Below are 24257 nucleotides of genomic sequence, written 5' to 3' on the forward strand. Positions count from 1 at the left end.
CTACCGGCTTCATCAGTATAAACAGTAAACCAAAAATAAGTGATCAAAGTATTTAGTTTTGGGTGAATAGGATTTCTGATCTTAACCTAATGAATAATTAGATTGGAATGGCTTTTCAGGAATTGGTGAAAGGGCCCAGTGTATCCAGGGACACAATGAGCTGCTAAAGACTTCACTCCTTTCTTTACCTGCACTGAAATACTCATCCTCCGAAAGGGCTGTCACTTCTGTCTCCAGCGGAATAGGGTCACACAATAGAATGTCTTTGCCCAACACATCACACTCGTACCCATCATCAAAAAGCAGCTTATACTTCCCAGCTCCAACATCTCGTGTTATTTTCCCAGAGTAAAAATAGCCATTAGAGGACCACTTGGCTACAACTCGGAGTCCTACAAAGCTGTTTCCCGGAGAAGAGGAGTCTAGGCCATCAGATGGGCCAGCAACAACCTGCAAAGGAATCTCCGGAGAGTCGCTACGGCGTGAGACTCCGGTACTGCCATCTGCTCGTTTGTTGGCATCTGGCATACGGGGTACAATGCGAGTAAAGGGTTTATCATCCGGTGAAACACTTGTTGAGATATCCTCAACACCAAGTGGACTAGGCAAAGCTGTTTCTCTGAAAAGGAAATGAAGAATAATGAAGTGAGAATGAGATGAAAGGCATGCACATCAACTTCTGATTTTTCTACTTCTATAGAGGATGGGCTGAATCAACAATCTCAACAGTTGTGAGTGTGGTCTGTCAGTTGCTCTCATTTTTACTTATATCACCATGTAATTCAAAAGATGCCCTCTTTGCTCTCCTGTCACCTCATATATTTTGGCCCCCTCTTCCTACTCTCTTCTCTTCCTATTTTAATGAACATATCACCAATTAATAAGCACATCTTACACCACTCAAATACCTGGTTCCAGTTGTCCGAGAAGGTGGGCGTCCCCTTCGCCCTCTGCCACGAGGTGTGACTGGAGTTTTTCCTCCCTGTCTGATGGCAAGGCCTGCATCACCATCATCTTCACACACAGGTGCCCCTATCTGAGTGACACCTTTTCTAGGACTACAGAATAAAGGCAGGTTAGTCAGAGAGCACCTATTAGAGAATTCTTTGTAAGTCTTCTCAAAACCCCCAGTCCTTTTTTCTACATATGAAAGGCTACATATACGATACAAATATACTAGCCCTTAATGTTAATGGGCTCATTCATATCAGTCAAGTCTTAGTCATGAAGGGGAATTGGGTAAACATAGAAAGGAGAAAGAAGAAATTTCTTCTCTATTGATAAAGCTAAAAGGCTCTTAATAAATTTTTTGAGCATAACCATCAAATACAGCAAACCTTTTTCCACCTCTAGCTTGGTTTTCCCTTCCATTACAGAATTTGCATGAGAAAACAAAGAGCCAGGATAGTCACTGTTTTACTCCTCGTAAAAACAATGATTGTGAAAGTGGCAGCATGGTGTAGTGGGAAAAACTTTGGATCTGGCATCAGAAAACCTGGGTTTGAATTCCTGTCCTGCTACTTTCCATTTGTATGAATTTGGGTAAAGAAACTAATTTATCAGGCCTCAATGTTTTCATCTCAACAGTAAATGGTTTGAACTCTATAATCTTTAAAGTCCCTCCTACTTCTATATCCATATAATGCTATGGTTCCCAAGGAAATTCTTAAGAACTAGAGAAAGAGACCTGGGAATAACATACCTTCATCATTCCTAATAGTCACATACCTCCCATGACTTGTCACCAGGAGCCCATCAGGGTCTCTGGCCTATGAAGGAGGCTACTTTGCCAGCAGAATCAGGGCCTACAGTTTCAAGAGTGACAGGCTCACACTGACCCTACAGCACTCTCTTCACTGAGCAGCTAAAAGTACCCCCCCAAAAAGCATCACCTACTGTAACAACCCAAAAGCAAGAAAGGAAAAGGGAACTAATTTGGGATAGAGGACTGGGGAGATATAGCAAAAGTCTATATACCTCTCTAGCTGCCATGGCCATCCCTCCCCCTTTCTTAGGAAATTAAATCCTTCCAACCCTCAGCCTCCTCACTCCACCCTAAGCCCTCTGGTACAATATCTGCACCTCAGTTTCCCTGGGCCTCCTCGTGTGCTGGGTAAGGCAAAATCTGCAGGTTCTGTCCCACTTGTTTTCCCTTTGTTAAGTCCAGCTCCTTTCCCTGAGCTGCTACTGCTATGTGCAGCTGAGAGGCCACTACTTGCTCCACTTGACATTCGGTTCAAGCTAGATGCCTTGGAAGAAAAAGAGCTGATATCCCCTAGATCTCCTGAAGAGCCACCAGTTTGTGATGGAGAGACTTCAGTCTCACACTCTTGACACTCCACTACTGGTTCTTCAGCCTCCTAGAAGGAAGGAAAAAGAAAATAAAGTTAAGAGGAATTATATTAAGACAATGCATTTTGATGCCAAAAATCTAAAAATGGCAAAAAAAGAATTCAGATTATAAACCTGGATTTCAGTCTAAGAACCAATATGTCAAGGACTCTTTTTAAAAAAAGAAACTGTTTTGGGGAGAGGAGTCTGAGAAAATGGAGATTAGAAAACTTTTGGCTCTCCAATTTTCCTATAAAAAAAAATAGAATTTCATCTCAGATCTCAAGATATAAATACAGAGTAAAACAGCAGGTCTTATAAGACAACTTGAGAAGACCCCAAGAAAGATGAACTCTCTAAAGGAAAACACTTCTGTTTGACTCTGAAGAATGAACAAATAACAGGCCCTGGGAGCAGCTGGATAGAGAGGCCGTTTCAGCCCTAGAAACTTTGTTCTCAGGGACAGAACCAGGGATCTGATGGCTGAATATAAATAAGAAGGACTTTCCACTTTTGAGGAAGGCCAAGCACATCTGGGCTGACAAGAGGCATCCACTATCACTGCTGGGAGAAGGAGCTAGCACATAGCTACTGAGTGCAGTAGGAAGGGATGTGGACCCTGCTAGCTGGGGGCACTTACAGAAGAGCAGAGGCCCTGCTTTCAGATCCAGGGCAGAGAGGACAGTTGTGCTTTGCAGCCACCAGAGGGTGGCCAGAAAGTATGGTGAGGTGCCCTAGTCATGTCTTTGGAGAGGACAAGAGAGGCTTCAGTTTGGGCCCTGAGACAGATCTTAGGAAATAAGAGTAAGACCTGAGACTTGGGGTATTATTCCTGAAAACTTAAGACTACAACTTGATTACGCTAATAATACTAAAAACAAACAAACAAACAAATAAATAAAGATAAGCAGCCAAGGGGGAGAAAAAAACCAGCAAAAGATAGTTACTATGGGGATAGAGAAGATCTGGGTTCATATTCAAAGATACGAGTTTAAAAAGCCACTCCTTTTTCAATTAGAAATATCAAATGGTCCCAAGCACAAAAAGAGTTCTTGGGAGAACTTTCAAAATCAAATAAGAGAAACTGAGGAAAAATGGGGGACAATCAAGAATATTATTAAAAGAAAGTCAACCATCACTTTAACCCCACTGCCTTGCAAAAACTGGAAAAAAAAAGAAAAAAAGCAAGTCAACCGACTTGAAAGAGAATTCAAAACTTAAGGAAGAAAATTATTCCTTGAAAATTAGAATTAGGCAAAGGGAGGCTAATGACATTCTAAGAAATCAAGAAATCAAAGTCAAAAGAATGAAAGCATAAAAGAGAAAGTGAAACATCTCAAAAAACCAACTGATCTAGAGAACTGATTGAGGAGAAAAAAGTAGTCAGACCACTTAAAAATTATAATAAAAAAATCATCTTGATAGAATATGAGAAATTATCAAGGAAAATTGCCATGAAATTCTAGAAACAAGAGAAAGCAAAAATTGAAAAAATACACCTATCACCACTTTAATGAGATATCAAGAAGAAAACTTATAAGAATCACAGCTAAGTTTCAAAGCTCCCAGGTTAAGGAGAAAATGTCAAAGCAACAAGAAAAAACAATTTAAATATCAGGGATACAAGACCAAGCAGTCACTACATTGAATGACTGTGGGGTTTGGAATACTATACTCTGAAGAGCAAAGAAACTAAGTATACAATCAAGGATAACTTAACTAGCAAAGTTAAGTATAATCTTGAATGGAAAAAAAATGGATATTTGATAAAAGAATTTCCCGTTTTTGTAACAAAAAATCCAGAACTTAAAGGAAAATTCAACATGTAAATAACACTTCCAATTCATTCCTTATTTATTTATTTGTTTGTTTATTTTTTAGGGTTTTTTTTGCAAGGCAAACAGTGTTAAGTGGCTTGCCCAAGGCCACACAGCTAGGTAATTATTAAGTGTCTGAGACCGGATTTGAACCCAGGTACTACTGACTCCAGGGCTGGTGCTTTATCCACTACACCACCTAGCCACCCTTCATTCCTTTTTTACAAGGAGCACAAAGAATGATTCTCCACCATCAGTCTTCTGAAGTCATGATAGGTCTCTGCACTGATCAGAGTCTTTCAAAGTTGCCCTTCTTTATTGTGCGATAGCCACTGTGATACCTATTCTCCTAGTTCTGCTCATTTCACTTTGATTCAATTCATTCAAATCTCTACAAGTTTATCTGAATTATTCATCTTTGTTATTTCTTATGGGTGACAATATTCCATTAAACCCATATAAGAATTTGTTCAGTCAGTTCCCAGTACTTTACTACAACAAAAACCCCATCAACACTTAACTTACTTAACCAAGGAGAGAGAGAGAGAGAGAGAGAGCAAATGAGACAGAGAGAGAAAGGAAGAGCACGAGCAAAAAGGTTTTATGTATAAATATAAGCAGTCAAATACATCAACTGGCTCTTGGGCCTAACTTTCATTTGTAAAATGGATACAATAATCTTTAAATTAGTCAGTTTATTACCATAAATAGCAGTATTAATTAAGTGTATATTAAAAAGTTTTCAAGCCAAGAGATAAACATTAAAATAATTACTGACTATAAGAATTCAAAGAATATGAAATAGAATATTTATTTTAATTAGTGCAACTATTAAGAATACTATTCATCAAAATATGTATTATCAGATACAATCAGCCCTGAGGAGCCCTTTACAGTACCAATACATATAAACAAAAACACTAAGAAATCAACAGTTTAATTTATCTGGGAAATAACTAAATTCATAATCATCATCAATACCTTAAGTAAGAATTTTCTGATGTATGACTTTACATAGAATAGTTTCAAATATTTATTTGGCAAAAGTCTGACATAGGTTCAGTGGTAAGATGAGCAGTAACATATCTCTATTTAAACAACTGAATAAGGTAGTTTCATACTCCCCCAAAAGGCCACTAGACAAAGTTGAAGAAAGCCTGCTGCTCTGGAAAGAATATATGATTTCAAATCTCAACTCTGTATCACTTATTACCTCTATACCTTTGGCAAATCATTTTGCCAAACTATGTATCAGTTTCTCTGTCTAAAAAATGAAAGAATTTCTAGTGTTTCCTATTTAAGGTAAGACACTGGGGACAAGTTTATACTAGAATCACAAAGAGGAATTAAAATAATAGCAGTGTGTGTTCTCTGACTGTCCATCTATAACAAGTCCTCACTGGTCTCTAAGATGAGTCAACAAGGTCTTAAAATAATTCCAATTGTTTCCATACCTATAACAATCTTCTTTACATATTACTCTGTAATGAAATATTAAAATTTTTTTTATTTATGTAAGGCAATGGAGTTAAGTGACTTGCCCAAGGTCACACAGCTAGGCAATTGAGTGTCTGAGACTGGATTTGAACTCAGGGTCTCAACTCCAGAGCCAGTGCTAGAAATGTTATTCCTTAATATTTCTAACATTAAGTGACTAGTAGGAAGATTAACATCTCCATTTTATAGGAGGATGCATCTGTGAAATGCAAAATAAGTGATTCTGTTATCCTGCAATAAATCCCTCAAATGTTGTCAGAGAAAATATAGCTATAGATGAGGAAATGAGGCTCAGAGCTAAGAGATTATTTATGAAATAACACAACTAGTGAGTAATGGAAATGCAACTCAAACCCAGTTCTTTTGATTATGAGCCATTATCATTTGCATTTCATCTCACTGGCCCTTCCTCAGATTCCAATATATACATATTTTCCAGACAAGTATGAGCAGGTAGAAATCAACTGAGATGATCATAGTTTAGAAGGGGATGAGGCTTTCTTCATTCTTTTTTTAAATTTAGTATTCTATTTTTTCCCCAGTTACATGTAAAAACAATTTTTAACACTTGAATCAATAATTCTCTCCCTTCTTCCTCCCAATCCCCCTTTCGCCCTCGCTTTCTTTCTTCATTCTTGAAATGAGACTAACATGTCAACAAAGAAGCACCCAATGTTGGATACAGGTGATTTTTTTCCAAAAAAGCATCCCCGTGAATGCGAAAGAACAGATTGCCTCAATACAGCTCTCACAGATATAACAACTGTCATAGAAAATCGTTAAACAGAAACTGAGGGTTCCCTCCTCATTCCAGAAGAAAGTTACTTTGAGGTAGAAAGGCTGGTATAAAGCATGAGAAGAAATAACAACAATAAGTAGGACACAACTGCCTGTTGGATGAGAAAGAATCAAGATGAAACCACAGCCCAGTGAACAATGGGTGTGTGATATCACTCAAATTGCTACCCATTTTATGGAACTTCTGAAAGAATAAAAAAGAGTCTCAGAATGGCCAATAAGACAAGAAAGGACAATAATCAATGTTGGAAGGGATGTGGGAAATCTGGGAACACTAATACATTCTTGGTAGAGCTGTGAACTCATCCCAACCTTTTTGGAGAGCAATCTGGAATTATGCCCAAAGGATAACAAAAATGTGCATACCCTTTGATCCAGCAATACCACTACTGGGTCTATACCCTGAAGAGATCATGAAAAATGGTAAAAACCCCACATGTACAAAAATCTTCATAGCAGCTTTTTGTAGTGGCAAAAAATTGGAAATTAAGTGAATATCCATTACTGGGGAATGGCTTAACAAATTGTGGTATATGTATGTCATGGAAAACTATTGCTCTATTAGAAACCAGGAGGGACAGGAATTCAGGGAAGCCTGGAAGGATTTACATGAATTGATGCTGAGTGAGATGAGCAGAACCAGAAGAACACTGTACACCCTAACAGCAACATGGAGGTGATGATCAACCTTAATGAACTTGTTCATTCCATCAGTGCAACAATCAGGCACAATTTGGGGATATCTGCAATAGGAATATCATCTCTATCCAGAAAAAGAACTGTGGGGTTTGAGCAAAGACGAAAGACTATTACCTTCAATGAAAAAAACCCAACACATTATCTTATTGTGTAATTTTGCTCTTATACTTTATTTTTTTCCCTTAAGGATATGATTTCTCTCTCATCACATTCAACTTAAGATCAATGTATACCATGGAAACAATGTAAAGACTAACAAACTGCCTTCTGTGGGGAGGTGAGAGGGGAGGGAAGTGAGATTAGGGGAAAATCATAAAACTCAAAATAAATAAATAAATAAATTTATATATAAAAAAGAGAAGTTATTAAACAGTAAGTACATTGGGTTAAAATAAATGGATAAATTTTTTTTTTTAAAAAAAGAATAAAAGGGGGGCGGCTAGGTGGCGCAGTGAATAGAGAACCAGCCTTGGAGTCAGGAGTACCTGGGTTCAAATCCGACCTCAGACACTTAATAATTACCTAGCTGTGTGGCCTTGGGCAAGCCACTTAACCCAGTTGCCTTGAAAAAATCTAAAAAATAAAAAAATAAAAAAAAATGGGGGGAAAAAAAGAATTAAAGGGACCTGCATTACCAGATCACAAACCATATAATAAGTAAGGAAACTTGAAAGCTATTTAGGTAGTGATTCAAGACAAAGCAAGATAAATGGCACTAACCAGACCCAGAAATAAGAAAAAGTAGTAGCCTGGTAAGCTAAGATGGTAATTAACTCATTATGCAACAAAAACTGATGGAAAATTGGAAGACAATTAGTAGAAATTAAGCTTATCTATTCTCTTATCTACAAAGTAAAAAAAATCATATACAATGATTTAGAAGATAGATGATATCTAATCTGAGCCCAATCACTGTCTTCTGGGAATCCCTTTCCCTCCCCCCACCTTTTTTTTTAGTTTTTGCAAGGCAACAGGGTCAAGTGACTTGCTCAAGGTCACACGGCTAGGTAATGATTAAGTCTGAGGCCAAATTTGAACTCAGGACCTCCTGACTCCAGGGCCAGTGTTCTATTTACTGTTCCACCTAGCTGCCCCACTTGTCCCTTTCTTAATTGTGCTGTTCAACCCAGATGGAAGTTCTTCTGTGCTTAAGTTTATTGTCTTAAAAACTCTTTACCTTGCTAAAGAACCTTATCAGTGAGCTTTTTGTAACTTTTGTAACGAAAGTAAACTTTTGAAGCAACCTGTTAATTATAGTCACAGCCTTTGGAAAAAAAAAAAGAAAAAGAAAATAGATGATCTCTTTCACAACTGGCTTGCAGGTGGTGAAGGGAGGTGGAGAAGGGAAGGTGCATTTCTTAACCAAATGTGGTTTACATTAAATATTTCTGACAAGTTAGATGTCAATATATGCAGAGAGCACATGATATGTTGGACCGAACTGACCTTAGTTAAATAAGACCAGTCCCTACTGTGAGATGAACTGGTTGGATGCCCAGGAGAGTCAAGTTGCACAGGCAATATAGTTGAAATCACATATAGTTTAAGCATATAGTTGAAATCACCGGTCCAGTCCACAAAAGAATTCAAGACATACTATGAATTGACTCAAATAATATCAAAGAGTACTTTCCTAAAATAATTAAATATATTGAACAAATAACTTTCAGAAGAAGAAATGTAAAAGATCAGCTGCCATATTAAAGATTACTCCAAATCCCTAATATGTGTAAAGAACATCCACACATCAAGAACAGGAACAAAGTACAAGCTAGATCCTGGCTTTAGAATTTGCTATATGTGAAGCAGTTAGGTAGTGCAATGGATAGAGTACTGGATCTGGAGTCAGGAGGACCTCAGTTCAAATCCAGCCCCAGACTCTTAATAATTACCTAGCTGTATGAACTTGGGCAAGTCACTTAACCTTGTTGCCATGCCAAAAAAAAAATCCAAACAAAAAAACTTGCTTTGTGTGCATATCATTGGACCTTCTTGTGCCTTAGTTAACTCACTTATACAGTGTTAATAAGAATGCTCCTCACTACTACCTAAGAAAGATGCTGTGAAGAAAGTGCTCTGTAAACCTTAAAGCAATCTATGTCAGCTATTATTAATGAGATACATAGATATCTAATAGCTTGATATGATTTAGACATATGATTGCATGTAAAAATCTTTGTTTATTCAAGTGTCTGATAATGGATCTCTTAATGGATCCTCAAAATAGTCAAAGAAACTGAATATGCTGAACAGCTGGATACAAAAGGAAAACATTTCTTGCCTTGTTTCTTCAGTTTTGAATCAGACTCACCAACAGAGGTTCTAGGATGTAATTCCTTCAGAATGTCAATTTCTGCCCTAACTCTCACATGATTGTTAAAAACTCAGATATTATACCAAGCCTGAAGATGAATCTCTGTTAGCTTCCAAAAATATGAACTTTCAGAATTCAGTAAATCTATTCCCTATAATATCCAAAGATAGGAGGAAAGAAGGTCAAAGTGGTGAACAGAGAGCAATGGTCTTGGAATCAAGAAGACCTAGTTCAAATCCTACCTTTACATAATAGCTACATGACCTAAACAAATCACCTCTTATCAGACGCAGTTTCCTCATCTATACAAAGAGGGTGAATTGATGGCTTCTTATGGTCCCTTCCAGTTCTAAATCTAGAAGTCTGTGATTAAGAAATTAAAACAAATGGCTAGGTGGCACAGTGGATAGAGCACTGGCCCTGGAGTCAGGAGTACCTGAGTTCAAATCTGGCCTCAGACACTTAATAATACCTAGCTGTATGGCCTTGGGTAAACCACTTAACCCCATCGCCTTGCAAAACAAAAACCTTAAAAAAAAAAAAAGAAATTACAACAAATGCCTTTCAAAACTATATTACAATTTGCATATGAACTACAGTATGATAATGTATTTGGAGTCAAAGGAATTGGGTTTCAATCCTAGGTTTTCAACTTAGTACTTATATGACCTGGGGGCACCACCAGATATTTTCCCAGTCACAAAATTATGGAGGTGGGTTGGGTAATCTCTCAAAAGTTTTAAATTGTATTTTTAGTTTGCTACTTCTTTTTAATACTACACATCTAAGAAAACTTTACAGTAATTAAAGAAAAAGACAACACTAAGAGGTTAAGTGACAACCTCAGTGCTCTATAGGAAAATCAGGACCAGGAGAGGATTAGAAATTTGAATCACTAACTTCTAGCCTTGTTGTGCTAAGGTCCCTGAGCTACTTCACCATTCACTCTCTGACAGAAAACAATTATCAACAGCTAGATAACGGGAACACAGAGAAGAAATATAGTTTAAAAAATCCAACATAACATTCTATTGAGTGAAATTTGCCTCAGATCTACTGTATTATTACCTCAGTCACTTTTCGATCCACCTCTGTGCCATCTACATAATATACATCGGTGATGACACGTGTAATTAGCGTGCGTACTTCACGAATAGTTCGCATGTGGCGATGTAAAACCTGACCAGGTGGGGGCTGAGGCAAGTCAAATTCTTCTTCTCCCTATAATGATAAAACAGAACAGAGAATTAAGACAATACAACAAATGTAGTAATTCAACCTATTCAAAATGATCCAATTTAATGGGTTTCATAAGCTAGAACCTGATAAGATTTCCCCCAGCATTTAAATATCAAGTCCACAATCTGTTCAACAGATATACTGTATATGTAGTACACCTCAGGACCTAGGTTAATGTCTACAACAAATTCTGAGCAAGTGAGAATTCTGTTTATAGTTTTATCATAATGAAAAATAATTTGTTAGCTCAAAACTTTGTGCCTTTATGAAAGCCGACAGGTGAAAACATTAGTGAAGTTTGGCTCATGCTAGAAAATAAAAAACTTTTTTCCTATTCAATAATTCTGTGATTTTATCATTGTAAAGAAACCCTTGTGTATAAACCTATCACACCCACATGCAGAGCTGTACCTTACAATTTATACTTTTAAAGAGTTATCTGAGAGGGCAACTAGGTGGCCCAGTGGACAGAGCCAGTCAGACCAAATCTGGCTTCAGACACTTAATAATTGCATAGCTGTGTGACCTTGAGCAAGTCACTTAACCCCATTTGCCTTAAATATTAAAAAAATAAAAAATAAGTGTTATCTGAGGCATTGAGACATCAAGTGACTTTTTCATGATTGCATAGCTGGTATGTAGCAGAAAAAAACTGTTACCTAGGTTTATCTTATTCCAACATCAGTCCTCTAAGTACTAATGCCATGCTGATTTTTATAAATTTTTAATTTAAAATTTTTTTATATTTTAATTTTTATCATTCTATGAATTAATCACAAATGGAGTGTTAGATCTGGAAAAAAATTTCCTTCCATTGTTATATTCATTTAGTCTCCCCACCCCCCCCAGTATGAAATCTCCAGGGTGAAATCAGTCCATGTACTTAGGTGAAAGTATTTATCTTTATTGATAAGGTTTCTTTCTAATATGAATTCTATGGTGGGAAATATCATATGAAGGTCTTGGAAGATTTTGAAGTCAAATGACTCAGGTGCTAATATCAACTCTGATTCTAGCTACTTTTAAGTCATTAATTTCTTAGTCCTCAATTTCCTTATGCGTAAAATAAGAGAGCTGGACTAGATGAATTTTCTTTCCAATTCTAAACCTATGATCTTTCCCACATTAAAGTTCTTTTAAGTACAAATTCTCATAAGTTGCAACCTTTGACATGTACTTGTAAAATCCAATCATATTTTATAAGGAGCTACAAAAATTTAAAAATTCAAGGAAATTAATCACTTTAATAGAAACAACACATTATTCCATACTAATAGTTATTTCTTCTAAATCATCTTGCTGAGTCACTCAGGCCCTCATCATCTATCTCTTGGAATTAGAAGACAGCAGTCTTTTAACTGGCCTCCCTGGTTTGCTCAAGTCCCATACATTATTCCCCACAGAGCTGGTGATGTGATTTTTTAAAAAATAAAGTATAGTTCCAATGCTATTACTGTCTTTCCCTCTGACCGCTACACCACATGCCTTAACAATTTCCCACAGCTCCCTATGATCTCTGGGACCAAGATGAACTCTTCTCTTTGGTACTTAAGGTTCTTTACAACCTGATCTGAACTTAGCTTTCCAAAGTTCTTACATATCACTCCCCTCCACATCTTTTAAAGTACAAACTGGTTTGGTCTCTCTGTTACTCAAACTTGACAATATATTTCCTATTTCCATCCTTGTCTTTGCCCTAACTGTGCTCCCCACTTCACAATGATCTACCTTTTAGAATCCATGGTATCCTTAAAAAACTGAACATAAATACCACTTTTTGAATGAATCCTATCCCAGTCCCTCCAGTTGATAGTCCCTTTTCTAACAAGGTTTCCTTCTATCTCTTATTTTATTATTATTTTTTTTTAGGTTTTTCGCAAGGCAAATGGGATTAAGTGGCTTGCCCAAGGCCACACAGCTAGGTAATTATTAAGTATCTAAGGCCGGATTTGAACTCAGGTACTCCTGACTCCAGGACTGGTGCTCTATCCACTGTGCCACCTAGCCTCCCCTCTATCTCTTTTGCAATACCTATTTATATACATGTTATGATCCCTATAAGAATGTAATTTACTTGTGAACCTCCTACATTTCACTTTGAACCCTCTACCCGAGTTCCTAGTATAGTGTCTGACATAGAGAAGGCATATTAACACTTGCTAATTGAGCAAACACTTCAGAGTACTTTCACCTACTGATACTGCCTTTAAGTTAAAAGGATTACATATATGTCTTCAGCTGCTCAGGATAAGCTTTCACAATATATTCTTACGTTACTACTGTTGAAAATGAAATCACTTGCCATGAGGGAAATAATATGGAATGAAATAAATTCATATTTTCTACTTTTCAAACCTGAAGTGAGGAAAATGTTAATTAAAAAGGTACCACGTGAAAATGAGTCTCTGAGAAATCTAAAACAGATTGCAACAAAAAGGCTGAAATTTAAACTCTCTCTCTCTCTCTCTCTCTCTCTCTCTCTCTCTCTCTCTCTCTCTCTCTCTCTCTATATATATATATATATATATATATATATATATATATCAATATATAAATCTAATTTGGTCTTCTCAATTGTTGGAGGCAGGTAATATTGAGGCTAAACATAGAGCTACTCAACATCTGAAGCAAGGTTTAAACTAAAGAATTTCTAACCTCAAGTGCAATGTTCTAGCCACAATGTCATACCTTAAAAATGAAAATAGGGAACTAGGGGTCTGAGGAGGTGCGTCTCCTGTGCCAGGATTGATTTACTCCAAGTAGGTTGAAACTACCATACTCTTGGAGTAATAATACACTGCTTTAGAACAGCACCTCTTTATCCAGACATTTCTTCAGGTAGTAGAAGCTTCTTATAGTACCTTATAGGTTTTACTCCTAAAGAAGCATGAATAAATGAAATAAGTTAAGATTGTGTTACAGTTCAACACAGGGGCCCTTGGAAAGCACATGATAATGGGTTTATGATTAGAAAGAAGCCTTTTTCTAGATTGAACCAAATTGAAAGTGATCCATAACTTATTTATTGACAGGCTAAGTAAGACTGCATAGTCAAACTTGTATCAGTTTCCATATTTTTCATCTCAAAGAACAAACTCATTGCCACCTACAGAAATCTTTAAAATTTATTTTAAGATCTGTCAGTCTAATATAAAAGTTTCTGTACTTAAGACCACCCAATTTTAGTGTCTTATTTATTATATTCTTTGTTTTTAATTTTTTTTATTTATTGAAGGCAATGGACTTGCCCAAGGTCACACAGCTCAGCAATTATTAAGTATCTGAGTCCAAATTTGAACTCAAATCCTCCTGACACCAGGGCTGGTGTTCCATCTGCTGCATCACCTAGCTGCCCCTATTTATTATATTCTTAAGCATTCCCCTTCTACTCCTACCAGTTCCTGATATTTTCCTACTCACTAAAAATCTTAAAACTTCCTCCACGATCCCCACCCAAAGTTTCTAACTACTCTTTTTCTTTTACTTGTGTTCCTCCTGCTCAAAGACAGCTCCTCCTCCAATCACTCCCCACAAACTTTCAGGCCTCTCTCACATTCCCAAAATCCCAGGAACTATAGGGAAGCAGACTAAGTCCATTAAAGGAAAGAAAAATAACGGAAGACAGCAATATTCTAAGAGAGAGAGATGAAATATGGTGCAGATAGTTTACCTTACCCTCTCATTCAAGAGATAACAAACTCAAATAGTACTCAGTTTTCTCTATAAAATTACAGATTAGCTTTAATTTTGATATCTTCCACTTCACCTCCATTCTTGAGGGTATCCTTGTATTCCATAAAAAAACACAACCCTATGTTGTCAAGGTCTCACCTTCTCAATTAACTGATACAATTATTAACTAATAGATCACACAGTTTAAAAGATCCCAAGGAAGCCTCATGCCTCTTCATACCTGGCTATGCAAGGAGTCAGTATCATCTCCTGAGATATTTGTAGGTTTCTCAGCATTCCTCCTCTCAGTCTGTACCTTAGCATCTTGTCTCCCAAGGTTCTGGTCAGCCATGCTGGTACCCACCTCTACTTGATCACACACTCCTTTCATAGTTTGCGTTGCCACTGAAACAACAGTTGGAACCCAAAGGGAATATTCTGTTGTCTGAACTTCTTTGTTATTTGTCTTGGGCCAAATGCTTTCCCCTCTACTTCCTGGGCTCATAGATGAGACTTTACTGTGTTTGTCCTGACTGATTTTTGATTCTTCTTGTTGATCTCCTGCCACATTCATCTCCACAGTATCTCCTTTTGGACTGGATGGCACTTGTGTGACAGTCTGTTGTGCATTTGGGGACACAGGGACCTCAGCATGAGAAGTGTGCTTGATGGGCTGTTGTTGGCAAGACCAGGAGTTAGAGTCATCCTCCATTTTTTCATCTGCCACTTCTTGAGTACTTGGGAAATTAAATAAATCCCCCCTGAAAACCAACCACACAAAAAGATCATGTCATAAGTAAATAAATTTGTCTGAATCAAGACCCAAAAGACAAGCCTCCTAACAAGTGCTCCAAACCCCCTTCTAATCCTTTGGTGTTCTCTTAACATTATGAGCACATATCATGTCCCATTCACCACTACGTGATACCAAAACATATAAATTTAGCAAAACCATGTTCCAGTCTTTCCACCAAAGTGAATGTCCAGACTACTTGCACCACGTGAAATACAGACAGTGACAACATTATGATTATTGTTACTGGTATCTGTGTTTATGAAGTTTTATATCATTATCTTTAGTAGTTGTTCCTGTGAAATAAGAATGGTGAATTCACAATTATTCAAATATGACAATACTATTTTTGTAAAATGTTTTCCATTTTTACTGATAAATTCTTAATACTACTGACAAAAGAAAAACAAGAAAACAGATGAATTCACTTTTTTTTTTGGTTTTTGCAAGGTAATGGGTTAAGTGACTTGCCAAAGGTCAGACAGCTAGGTAATTATGAAGCACCTGAGGTAGGATTTGAACTCAGGTCCTCCTGACTTCAGGGTCGGTGCTCTATCCACTGCACCACCTAGCTGTCCCAGAATTCACTTTTAAAAAGGAAGATAAGGGGCTGCTAGGTGGCGTACTGGATAAAGCACCAGCCCTGGAGTCAGGAGTACCTGGGTTCAAATCCGGTCTCAAACACATTACCTAGCTGTGTGGCCTTGGGCAAGCCACCTAACCCCATTTGCCTTACAAAAACCTTAAAAAAAAAAAAGGATAAGTCAGAGCACAAGTTTTATGAACAAAGTTAATGTATCTAATATTTTTCTGAGTCTAAATGGACTTACAGGTTTGCTATGAACTCACACTTCAATATTGGATATTGGGGATTTTTCCTTTTGTTAGTTGACATTATGAGAAATGGATGACATGAATAAAGGTCATGAAGGACAAGCAACAGTAAATGAACTGCCATTTGCTGGATAAAATATTCACACTAATAAGAAAAGTGATCCATTAGAATATTTCTTAATTAATTAGTAGTATTTATCAGTTAATAATACTTGAGCTGTACCATTCAAACCCAACATTTATTTTGGGGAAAGGAATCCAATTTAAAAGGCTATGTGCTGCAATTAAGCCTCCAGTTCTGTCAGTTATAGTAGTCAAATCAAAAAATATGTATAAGTATCTAATATGTGCTGATCACTATATTAAGTTCTGAGGATACAAAGAAAGGCAAGAACAATTCCTGTCCTCAAAGGGTTCACATTCTGATAGAGGAGAAAACATGCGAAACAGCTATGTACATTCAAGATACATACAGAGTAATTTGAAATATAGATATATATATATTGGAGGTAATCTAGGGAATGGCCCAATGGATAGTGTTAGACTTGGAGACAGGAAAACCTGAGTTTGAATCATTTACCAGATGTGTGACCCCTAGACAAGCCACCTAACCTTTCTAACCTGAGTATCCTCATCTATAAAATGGAAATAACTGTGGCACCTACTTTATGAGGCCATAGTGAGAATCAAATGAAATAACATGTAAAGAGTTTTGCAAACCTTAAAGCACTATATAAATGGTGCTGATGGTAATAATAGTAATAGTTATTGGTGCAGTAACCACCTTCGGATAACTTAGCTTTACAAAAGTTGCAAGGATGTCATTTTTTTATCACTCATGTAATAATGAAACTCTAAATCAAATCTTCCTTGTCAATGATGCAGTCATCAGAACAGACCAAGATCAAAAGAGGGCCTAGACCAACAGAATAAGTAAAACTAATATGAAATGGTGATATATGATTGGCATAAAAGTATAGAGAATATTGTAAAGATAGCAGCAGAAGGGGGTTTTATATACCACCCCAAACCTCTCAAACTGGCCAATATGACCAGAAAGGACAATGATCAATGTTGGAAGGGATGTGGGTAATATGGGAACACTAATACATTGTTGGAGCTGTGAACTCATCTAACCTTTCTGCAGAGCAATTTGGAATTACACCCAAAAGGTAACAAAAATGTGCATACCCTTTGATTCAGCAATACCACTACTGGGTCTATACCCTGAAGAGATGATGAAAAAGGGTAAAAACATCACTGGTACAAAAATATTCATAGCAGCCCTGTTTGTGGTAGCAAAGAATTGGAAATTAAGTGAATATCCTTCCATTGGGGAATGGCTTAACAAATTGTGGTATATGTATGTCATGGAACACTATTGTTCTATTAGAAACCAGGAGGGATGGAAATTTAGGGAAGCCTGGAAGGATTTTCATGAACTCATGCTGAGTGAGATGAGCAGAACCAGAAGAACACTGTACACCCTAACAGCAACATGGAGGTGTTGATCAACCTTGGTGGACTTGCTCATTCCATCAATGCAACAATTGGGGACAATTTGGGGCTGTCTGCAATGGAGAATACCATCTGTATTCAGAGAAAGAATTGTGGAGTTTGAAAAAAAGACCAAAGACTATTACCTTTAATTTAGAAAAAAAAAACCCATTATCTTATTATGTAATTTTATTATCTCTTATACTTTATTATTCTTCCTTAAGGATAGGATTTCTCTCTTATCACATTCAACTTAAATCAATGTTATAGCATGGAAACAATGTAAAGACTAACAGATTGCCTTCTGTGGGGGGTGGGGTGAGGAAAGCAAGAATAAGGGAAAAATTGTAAAACTCAAAATAAATAAAATCTTTTTTAAAAAAAAGAAAGTAAACAGCTATCTCTGAATACATGAGCAATATGCATTAGAGAACAAAGTGACCTCTGCTCACAATAAGAATCTATCAAATCCCCATCTACTTGGAGAAAGAAATCTGTTAAACTGGAAACTAGGTAGCTGACAGACACCTGGATAATAAGCATATTATTTATGGTTAGATAAATGTAAAAATTTTTATTACTTTTTGGGGGGGCTCTATACAAATCTGCTATTAATCTAAAATATCTCGATTAGTTACTATTATTATGCGAGCTTTAAAACAAATACTTAACAATCTAAATATTCTTTATTAAAGTAGGGGTTAAACAATGAAAAGAAAATCTCAGGTAGTATCTCTTGAAATAATGAAGAATGCTATGTTAAATTAACTGCATAAACTTAACAAAATTAAAAATAAGCTTTTTGTTTTAATTATTATCTGAGAAATTTTAGGTGAAAAGTATTTTTGAGTTTAAAAACTACCCAAAATTGCAGGAAATTGCAATTTGTATATATAGATACAGTCTCAGATAAGATTGATTTCAAAGTGTTCCTTCAAATATGAACTCTATCTGCTTAATTTCAGCAAAATAAAGATAAGAAATCAGTAAGAACCAAAATCCTAATGAGAAAATTAAGTTTTAATACTGTTTGATATTAGTAAAACATGAAAAAGAAATGAGCATATTTCAGGTTTTAAATCTAAATGTGTTTGTTAAGATGACAGAGATCAAGGAACACTGCCCTTTAGGATCTTTGCTTATCATTAAAGTAGAATACACCATTTGCTTTCCTGTATTTTCAAGAAGAACTAGATTACAGCACCTAATTAAACTAAGCTCTATTTTCTTTATATTTCAATTTCTTTATATTCTTCATAGTAGTTTGTCTGAGACTTTGCACACAATACTTGGTAAATATCTGTTGTTTAGATTTGAAATAAAAACAGGAGAAAATAACATGATGAAATTGGCCTTATAGTTCCCAAACTTATTATTCATGAGATATATAATTCCATGAACAGAAATCTTTTCCAGTGGTTCATTCAGTCATTTTCTTCACAGGTATCTGCTAAGCAGTATTTCACATTACTGTACTATTCGCTTTGGTGAGTTTGGGTACATTGTAACAAGAAATATCATTAAGAAAAAACACAGGGGTGGCTAGGTGGCGCAGTGGATAAAGCACCGGCCCTGGAGTCAGGAGTACCTGGGTTCAAATCCGGTCTCAGACCCTTAATAATTACCTAGCTGTGTGGTCTTGGGCAAGCCACTTAACCCCATTTGCCTTGCAAAAACCTAAAAAAAAAAAAAAAAAAAAAAAATACAGCAAGAGCTGAATTTACCTGATATTACTATTAGTTTGTTTTCTTGCTCTCATTCTCTATATTTATTTACTTAAATGATAGATGACATTTCAACTCATCTCCTGATAGTATTAAAAATGTATGTTTGTAGGGGCAGCTAGGTGGTGCAGTGGATAGAGCACCGGCCATGGAGTCCGGAGTACCTAAGTTCAAATGTGGCCTTCAGACACTTCATAATTACCTAGCTGTATGGCCTTGGGCAAGCCACTTAACCCCATTGCCTTGCAAAAACTTAAAAAAAAAAAAGTAAATGATGGTTGACAATGATGCAAAGAAATTATATTCTTGGCTTCCCTAAAAAAGCATAAGTAAATGGGGACTTCAGTCTTTATTTCTAGCAGCAATGAAAAGACAGAAGACTTGAAAAGAGAAATGAAAAAACTAGAAATCAAACATTAAGTATGCCTAAAAATATGATATTTAAAAACAAGTAAACAACAACTACTGAACACCAAGTATAATACCTGAATTGTACAAATGGAAGTTGTAACCATTAAAAAAACAAAGAAAAAGAAGTTTCCTCCTTACTGTCAAATGTAGATCTTTGCCTAATAAATTAGTAATATTTTGACTGAGATCCAAGATATACTATTCCAATGATGGATTTCAGAGTTTGAAGTTATCTGTTCTAGGACTTACTTATTTTGGAGAACTGCTACTATGAATGGCAGAACTTTTTAAATATAATAATCCTTCCCATTAGTTTGCTGAGATAAGATGGAAATACTTATATGCATTGCCCAGCTAGCATCCTGAATCTTCTGGCCACAATTTAAATGATAATTCTGTCATGTTCTATGATGATTTTAGTGAGCCACCAAATCAGAGGTGTGGACAAATCATTTCATCTAACAAGTGACCTATATCATTCTAATTTTGTGCTTTATTTAGGTGGGACTTGACAAAGTAACATTGTCTTTAGATATTTATACCTTTGGAACAATCAGCCCCATACAACTATCAGTTTTTCAAATACCAGAAGAAATTTTGATCACAGTACAAAATTTTGAAGTCACAGTATGTATGTTGGACAAATGAATATTACAATTAAGTGTGTAATTCATATAGTGATTTTACTTTTTTTTTAAACAAAGGTACTACATAGAGATTGATGAATTAAAGCTACAATTCTTCAACTAGCTCCAATGTTATCTCAACTATAATACTGCAATCAAGTTTCAAGGCTGATTCAATATCAGAAGAAAAATAAGTCAATAAGACAAAGGGAGCACCAAATGACAATAAAAACAAGATACCATGTTTCTTATTTTTATAAGACGTTTATATACATTAAAATACATTAACTTTCATAATAATCTGATTTTACGGATTAGGAAACTAAAGCACACAAAGATTCACTTTGGATTCTCAAAGAAAATTAATATTGGAATTGTTAAAATTAAGTTTATTCTTTAAGATTCATGGTTTAGTTAAGTAGCTATACTCACCTAAATCTTCAATATTTAGGAATTCTTAAAGTTGATTCAAAGAAGCTATAAAAGGCAGTGAAGACATCTATGCTCAATATAGATGTGAAAAGATTTTCTGTCTATTAAGGACTCTGGTTCTAGAGGATATATTTCATTAGGTACTTCCATCCTTAGGTATAAGTTCATGAGTTACCAACATTCTTCTATTGCTAATATTTGTGGTAATATGTCTAATCTGTAACACCTATCTATTATTGTCAACACCATTATCCTCTCAGTCACTCAGGCTCACAATCCAGAGGTCAATACTCACACTCATATACTCAGAAGGTCCTGGGCCTTGGACAGATAACTCCATCATCTGCCTCCTCTGCTCCTACACATATAAGGCTGAACAAATGTTCAGAAAATCCCATTTGCAACCACTTTAGTAGGGTCTTCTATAAATTTATAATTACACTACCTCAACTGGGCCCTGACTACTATTAGGCAATCCTTTTTTTTTTTCATTTTATTTTTACTTAAGGCAATGGGGTTAAGTGATTTGCCCAAGGTTACACAGCTATTATTAAGTATCTGAGGCAGGATTTAACTCAGGTCCTACTGATTCCAGGGCCAGTGCTCTATCTGCTGCGCTACCTAGTTACCCTTCCTACATCTTTCTTATCAACACATTCTCTACAGAAGCTCTTCCAAACCTTTTCATCCTTCTTGAAACCTCCTACAGTTTCCCCTTCTTTCTCAAACCCTCAGCTAAAAAAAATTTGTCTCATATTTTAGAGAAAAAAACTGGCATCCTCTTCCTCATCTCTTATCACTCATATGCTTTCTACCACTATCTCCTCCTTCACTGTTCTCTCACATAAGAGGTGGCCTTATTCCATATCATGATTAACACCATCCACCCACTCAAGTGATCCTATTCCATATCAACAATTCCAAAAGATTGTCTTCTTCCTGTCTCTTGGTTTCTTTCCTACCACCTGAAAACATGTCCAGGTCTCCCCTCATACTGTAAAAAATTCTCACTGGATCCTTTTGTCCTTGATAATTATCATTCTTTAACTTCTGCCCTTCGAAGCTAGATTCCTTGAAAATCTCTCATTCTCTTAACTCATTACAATCTAGTTTCCAAACCCATTACAGTAAAATTGCCCTCTTGAAAGTTATAATCTCTTTATTGCCAAATCCAATGGATTTTCCCCCCAATTCTTTTTCCTCAACCTTTCTGCAACCTTTTTACTGTTGATCACTCTGCATTCTTGATATTTTCCTTTCTCTAGGTTTTTGGGACACCATTCTTCCTTGCTTCTCCTCAGTCACTTTTGCTGAATCCTCTTCTGAATCAGACTCTCTGGACTGTAGGGGTCCTATGGGGTTTCATCTTGGGTCCTCTTCTCTTCTTGCTCTATAGTACTTCACCTAGTGATTTCATTAACTCATGGACCTGATTATCATATCTATGTAGAATATTTCCAAATCTATCTTATCCTAACCTCTAATCTGGTATCTCTAACTGCTTTTCAGATATCTCAAACTGAATGTTCAGAAGACATCTTAAACTAAATACATCCAAAACCAAGTTCATTATCTTTCCCTCCAAATTCCCACACACTCATACCTAATTGCCTAATACTGTCAAGGATAGTATCAACCTCCCAACCATTCACACTTGTAATCTGGTAGTCATCCCAGAATCCTCATAATCCCTCATAACCAATCTGTTGTTACATAGTCTGTCGATTTCACCATTGCCATTTCTCTAATATGCCCTTTTTTTCTCCTCTGACAGACAAGGCCATCACTCTGGTGTGGGCCCTCATCATCTCATGCCTGGATTATTCTCAAGTGTCTCCTCACTTCAGTTCATCTTCTAATCAATCACTAAAGTGATTTTCCTAAAAGGCAGATCTAATCATAGCACTCCCCATTCCCTCCTGACCTTAATGCCCTCTAGTGACTCCCTATTGCCTCCAGGATCAAATAAAAAATACTTTGGTTTTCAAAGCTTCTCATAATCAAGCCTCTCTTATCATCTTACTAGTCTTCTTATACATTACTCCCTGTCACATATGCTTCAATCTTGTGACACTGACCTCCTTACTGTTCTACAAAGACATGGGTGTTTCTCAAGACTGGGATGTTCTCCCTCCTCATGTCTACCTAATGGTTTCTTGGCTTCCTTCAAGTCCCAAATAAAATTCCATCTTCCAAACTCCTCTTAATTCTGGTGCCTTCCCGCTCCAATTTATTTACTATTTATCCTATATATAATTTGTTTGTACATATTTGTTTGCTTGTTGTTTTGAGAAATCTTTTGCCTTTTTGTGTATCCCCAGCAATTAGCACAGTGTCTGGCATATAAAATACCTGTTTACTGACTGACACATAATCAAATCCTTGCCAAGAGTATTACCTCACACTACTGTAAAAAGCCTGCTGGTTAGTAACCCTGCCACAAGTTCCCCTCTTCCAGTCTATCCTCCACTCAGCTGATCTTTATCAGCTGATAAAGGGCAAAGCTAACCACATCAATTTACTCCTCAAAGTATTCTAATGGCTTCCTATTACTGCATTCAAGATGAAACATAAAATCTTGTGTTTTTAAGCCCTACACAACTAGCTCCTTCCTTTACAGTATTACTACATTTATTCTTCTCCATATCCTCTAGGATACTGTAATATTCCTGTACTTCCTCAAACATGACAGACATCTTACTCTATGCTTTCTCCATAGCTTTGCTGGAACGTTCTCTTTTCCCACTTCTGCCTCCTAACTCTAATGCTCTACTCAAGTCCCATTTTCTTCAAAAGGATTTTCCTCGTCTCTTCCTTCCTCTTCTCCTCCACTGTAGTGCCTTGCCCTCTGAAATTACACTGTATTTATGTACACAATATGTGTGTGTGCGCATTCATACATGCAAACACATATATGCACAGAAGGTTTTTTAAAAAATATTATCTTCTCCAGTACAATGTGAACTCTTTGTGGGCAGGAATTTTGTCATTCTTTATAATCCCATAGATTAGCATAGTGCCCAGTTTTTCAGTGCTTAATAAACACTTATTAATGATGATGAATTAAGACTGTAATTTTTTAATATAATACTATTTTCATTTCATTTTTCATAATCAAAAATTGAGCTCTCTGGTGGAAAATTAGACAAAAATTCCATACTTCAGAATTTTTAGTAATAATACTCTGAATGCTACAAAAATGGACAGCTTTCCAAAGTAATTAATCCTGCCACCACCTACAGAGAGAGACAGATGAAGGGTAACAGAATGTTTCTGAAGGATAAAAAACAAATAAATCCCAGTAAATCCAAATGTACTATTCTGAGTAATAAGATTCTAGGAGTTATTCCTACTTGAAACCAATAGATTCAGAACATACACATCTCTGAAGATACCATAAAATATACCAAAACAAATTTAAAAAGCTAAAAACACTGAATGCATATTCACTTGAATGCTCCAGTTTCAATAAGAAAACAGTCAAGAATATAACATGCAAATGAATTCTGTAATTTCTGAGGAGGATGGCCTGGAAGAATGTTTGTTCAAGTTTTCAGTCCCTGAATGACTGGG

General features: G+C 36.3%; 1 protein-coding gene across 5 annotated transcripts in view; it reads right to left on the reverse strand.

Annotated features, from left to right (window-relative positions):
- TP53BP1 (tumor protein p53 binding protein 1) overlaps positions 1 to 24257 on the reverse strand; it is a 127395-nt gene that overhangs the window by 12315 nt on the left and 90823 nt on the right. For all 5 annotated transcript variants that reach the window (XM_074235236.1, XM_074235238.1, XM_074235237.1 and 2 more), the window contains 5 exons: positions 14609 to 15128; positions 10525 to 10677; positions 2083 to 2360; positions 909 to 1058; positions 189 to 619 (listed from right to left, as the gene is read on the reverse strand). In XM_074235236.1, coding sequence (XP_074091337.1) covers positions 189 to 619; positions 909 to 1058; positions 2083 to 2360; positions 10525 to 10677; positions 14609 to 15128 — 1532 coding nt within the window. The remainder of the gene's footprint in view (positions 1 to 188; positions 620 to 908; positions 1059 to 2082; positions 2361 to 10524; positions 10678 to 14608; positions 15129 to 24257) is intronic.

The sequence above is a fragment of the Macrotis lagotis genome, chromosome 4, assembly GCF_037893015.1.
Source record: "Macrotis lagotis isolate mMagLag1 chromosome 4, bilby.v1.9.chrom.fasta, whole genome shotgun sequence".
NCBI classification, from domain to species: domain Eukaryota; kingdom Metazoa; phylum Chordata; class Mammalia; order Peramelemorphia; family Peramelidae; genus Macrotis; species Macrotis lagotis.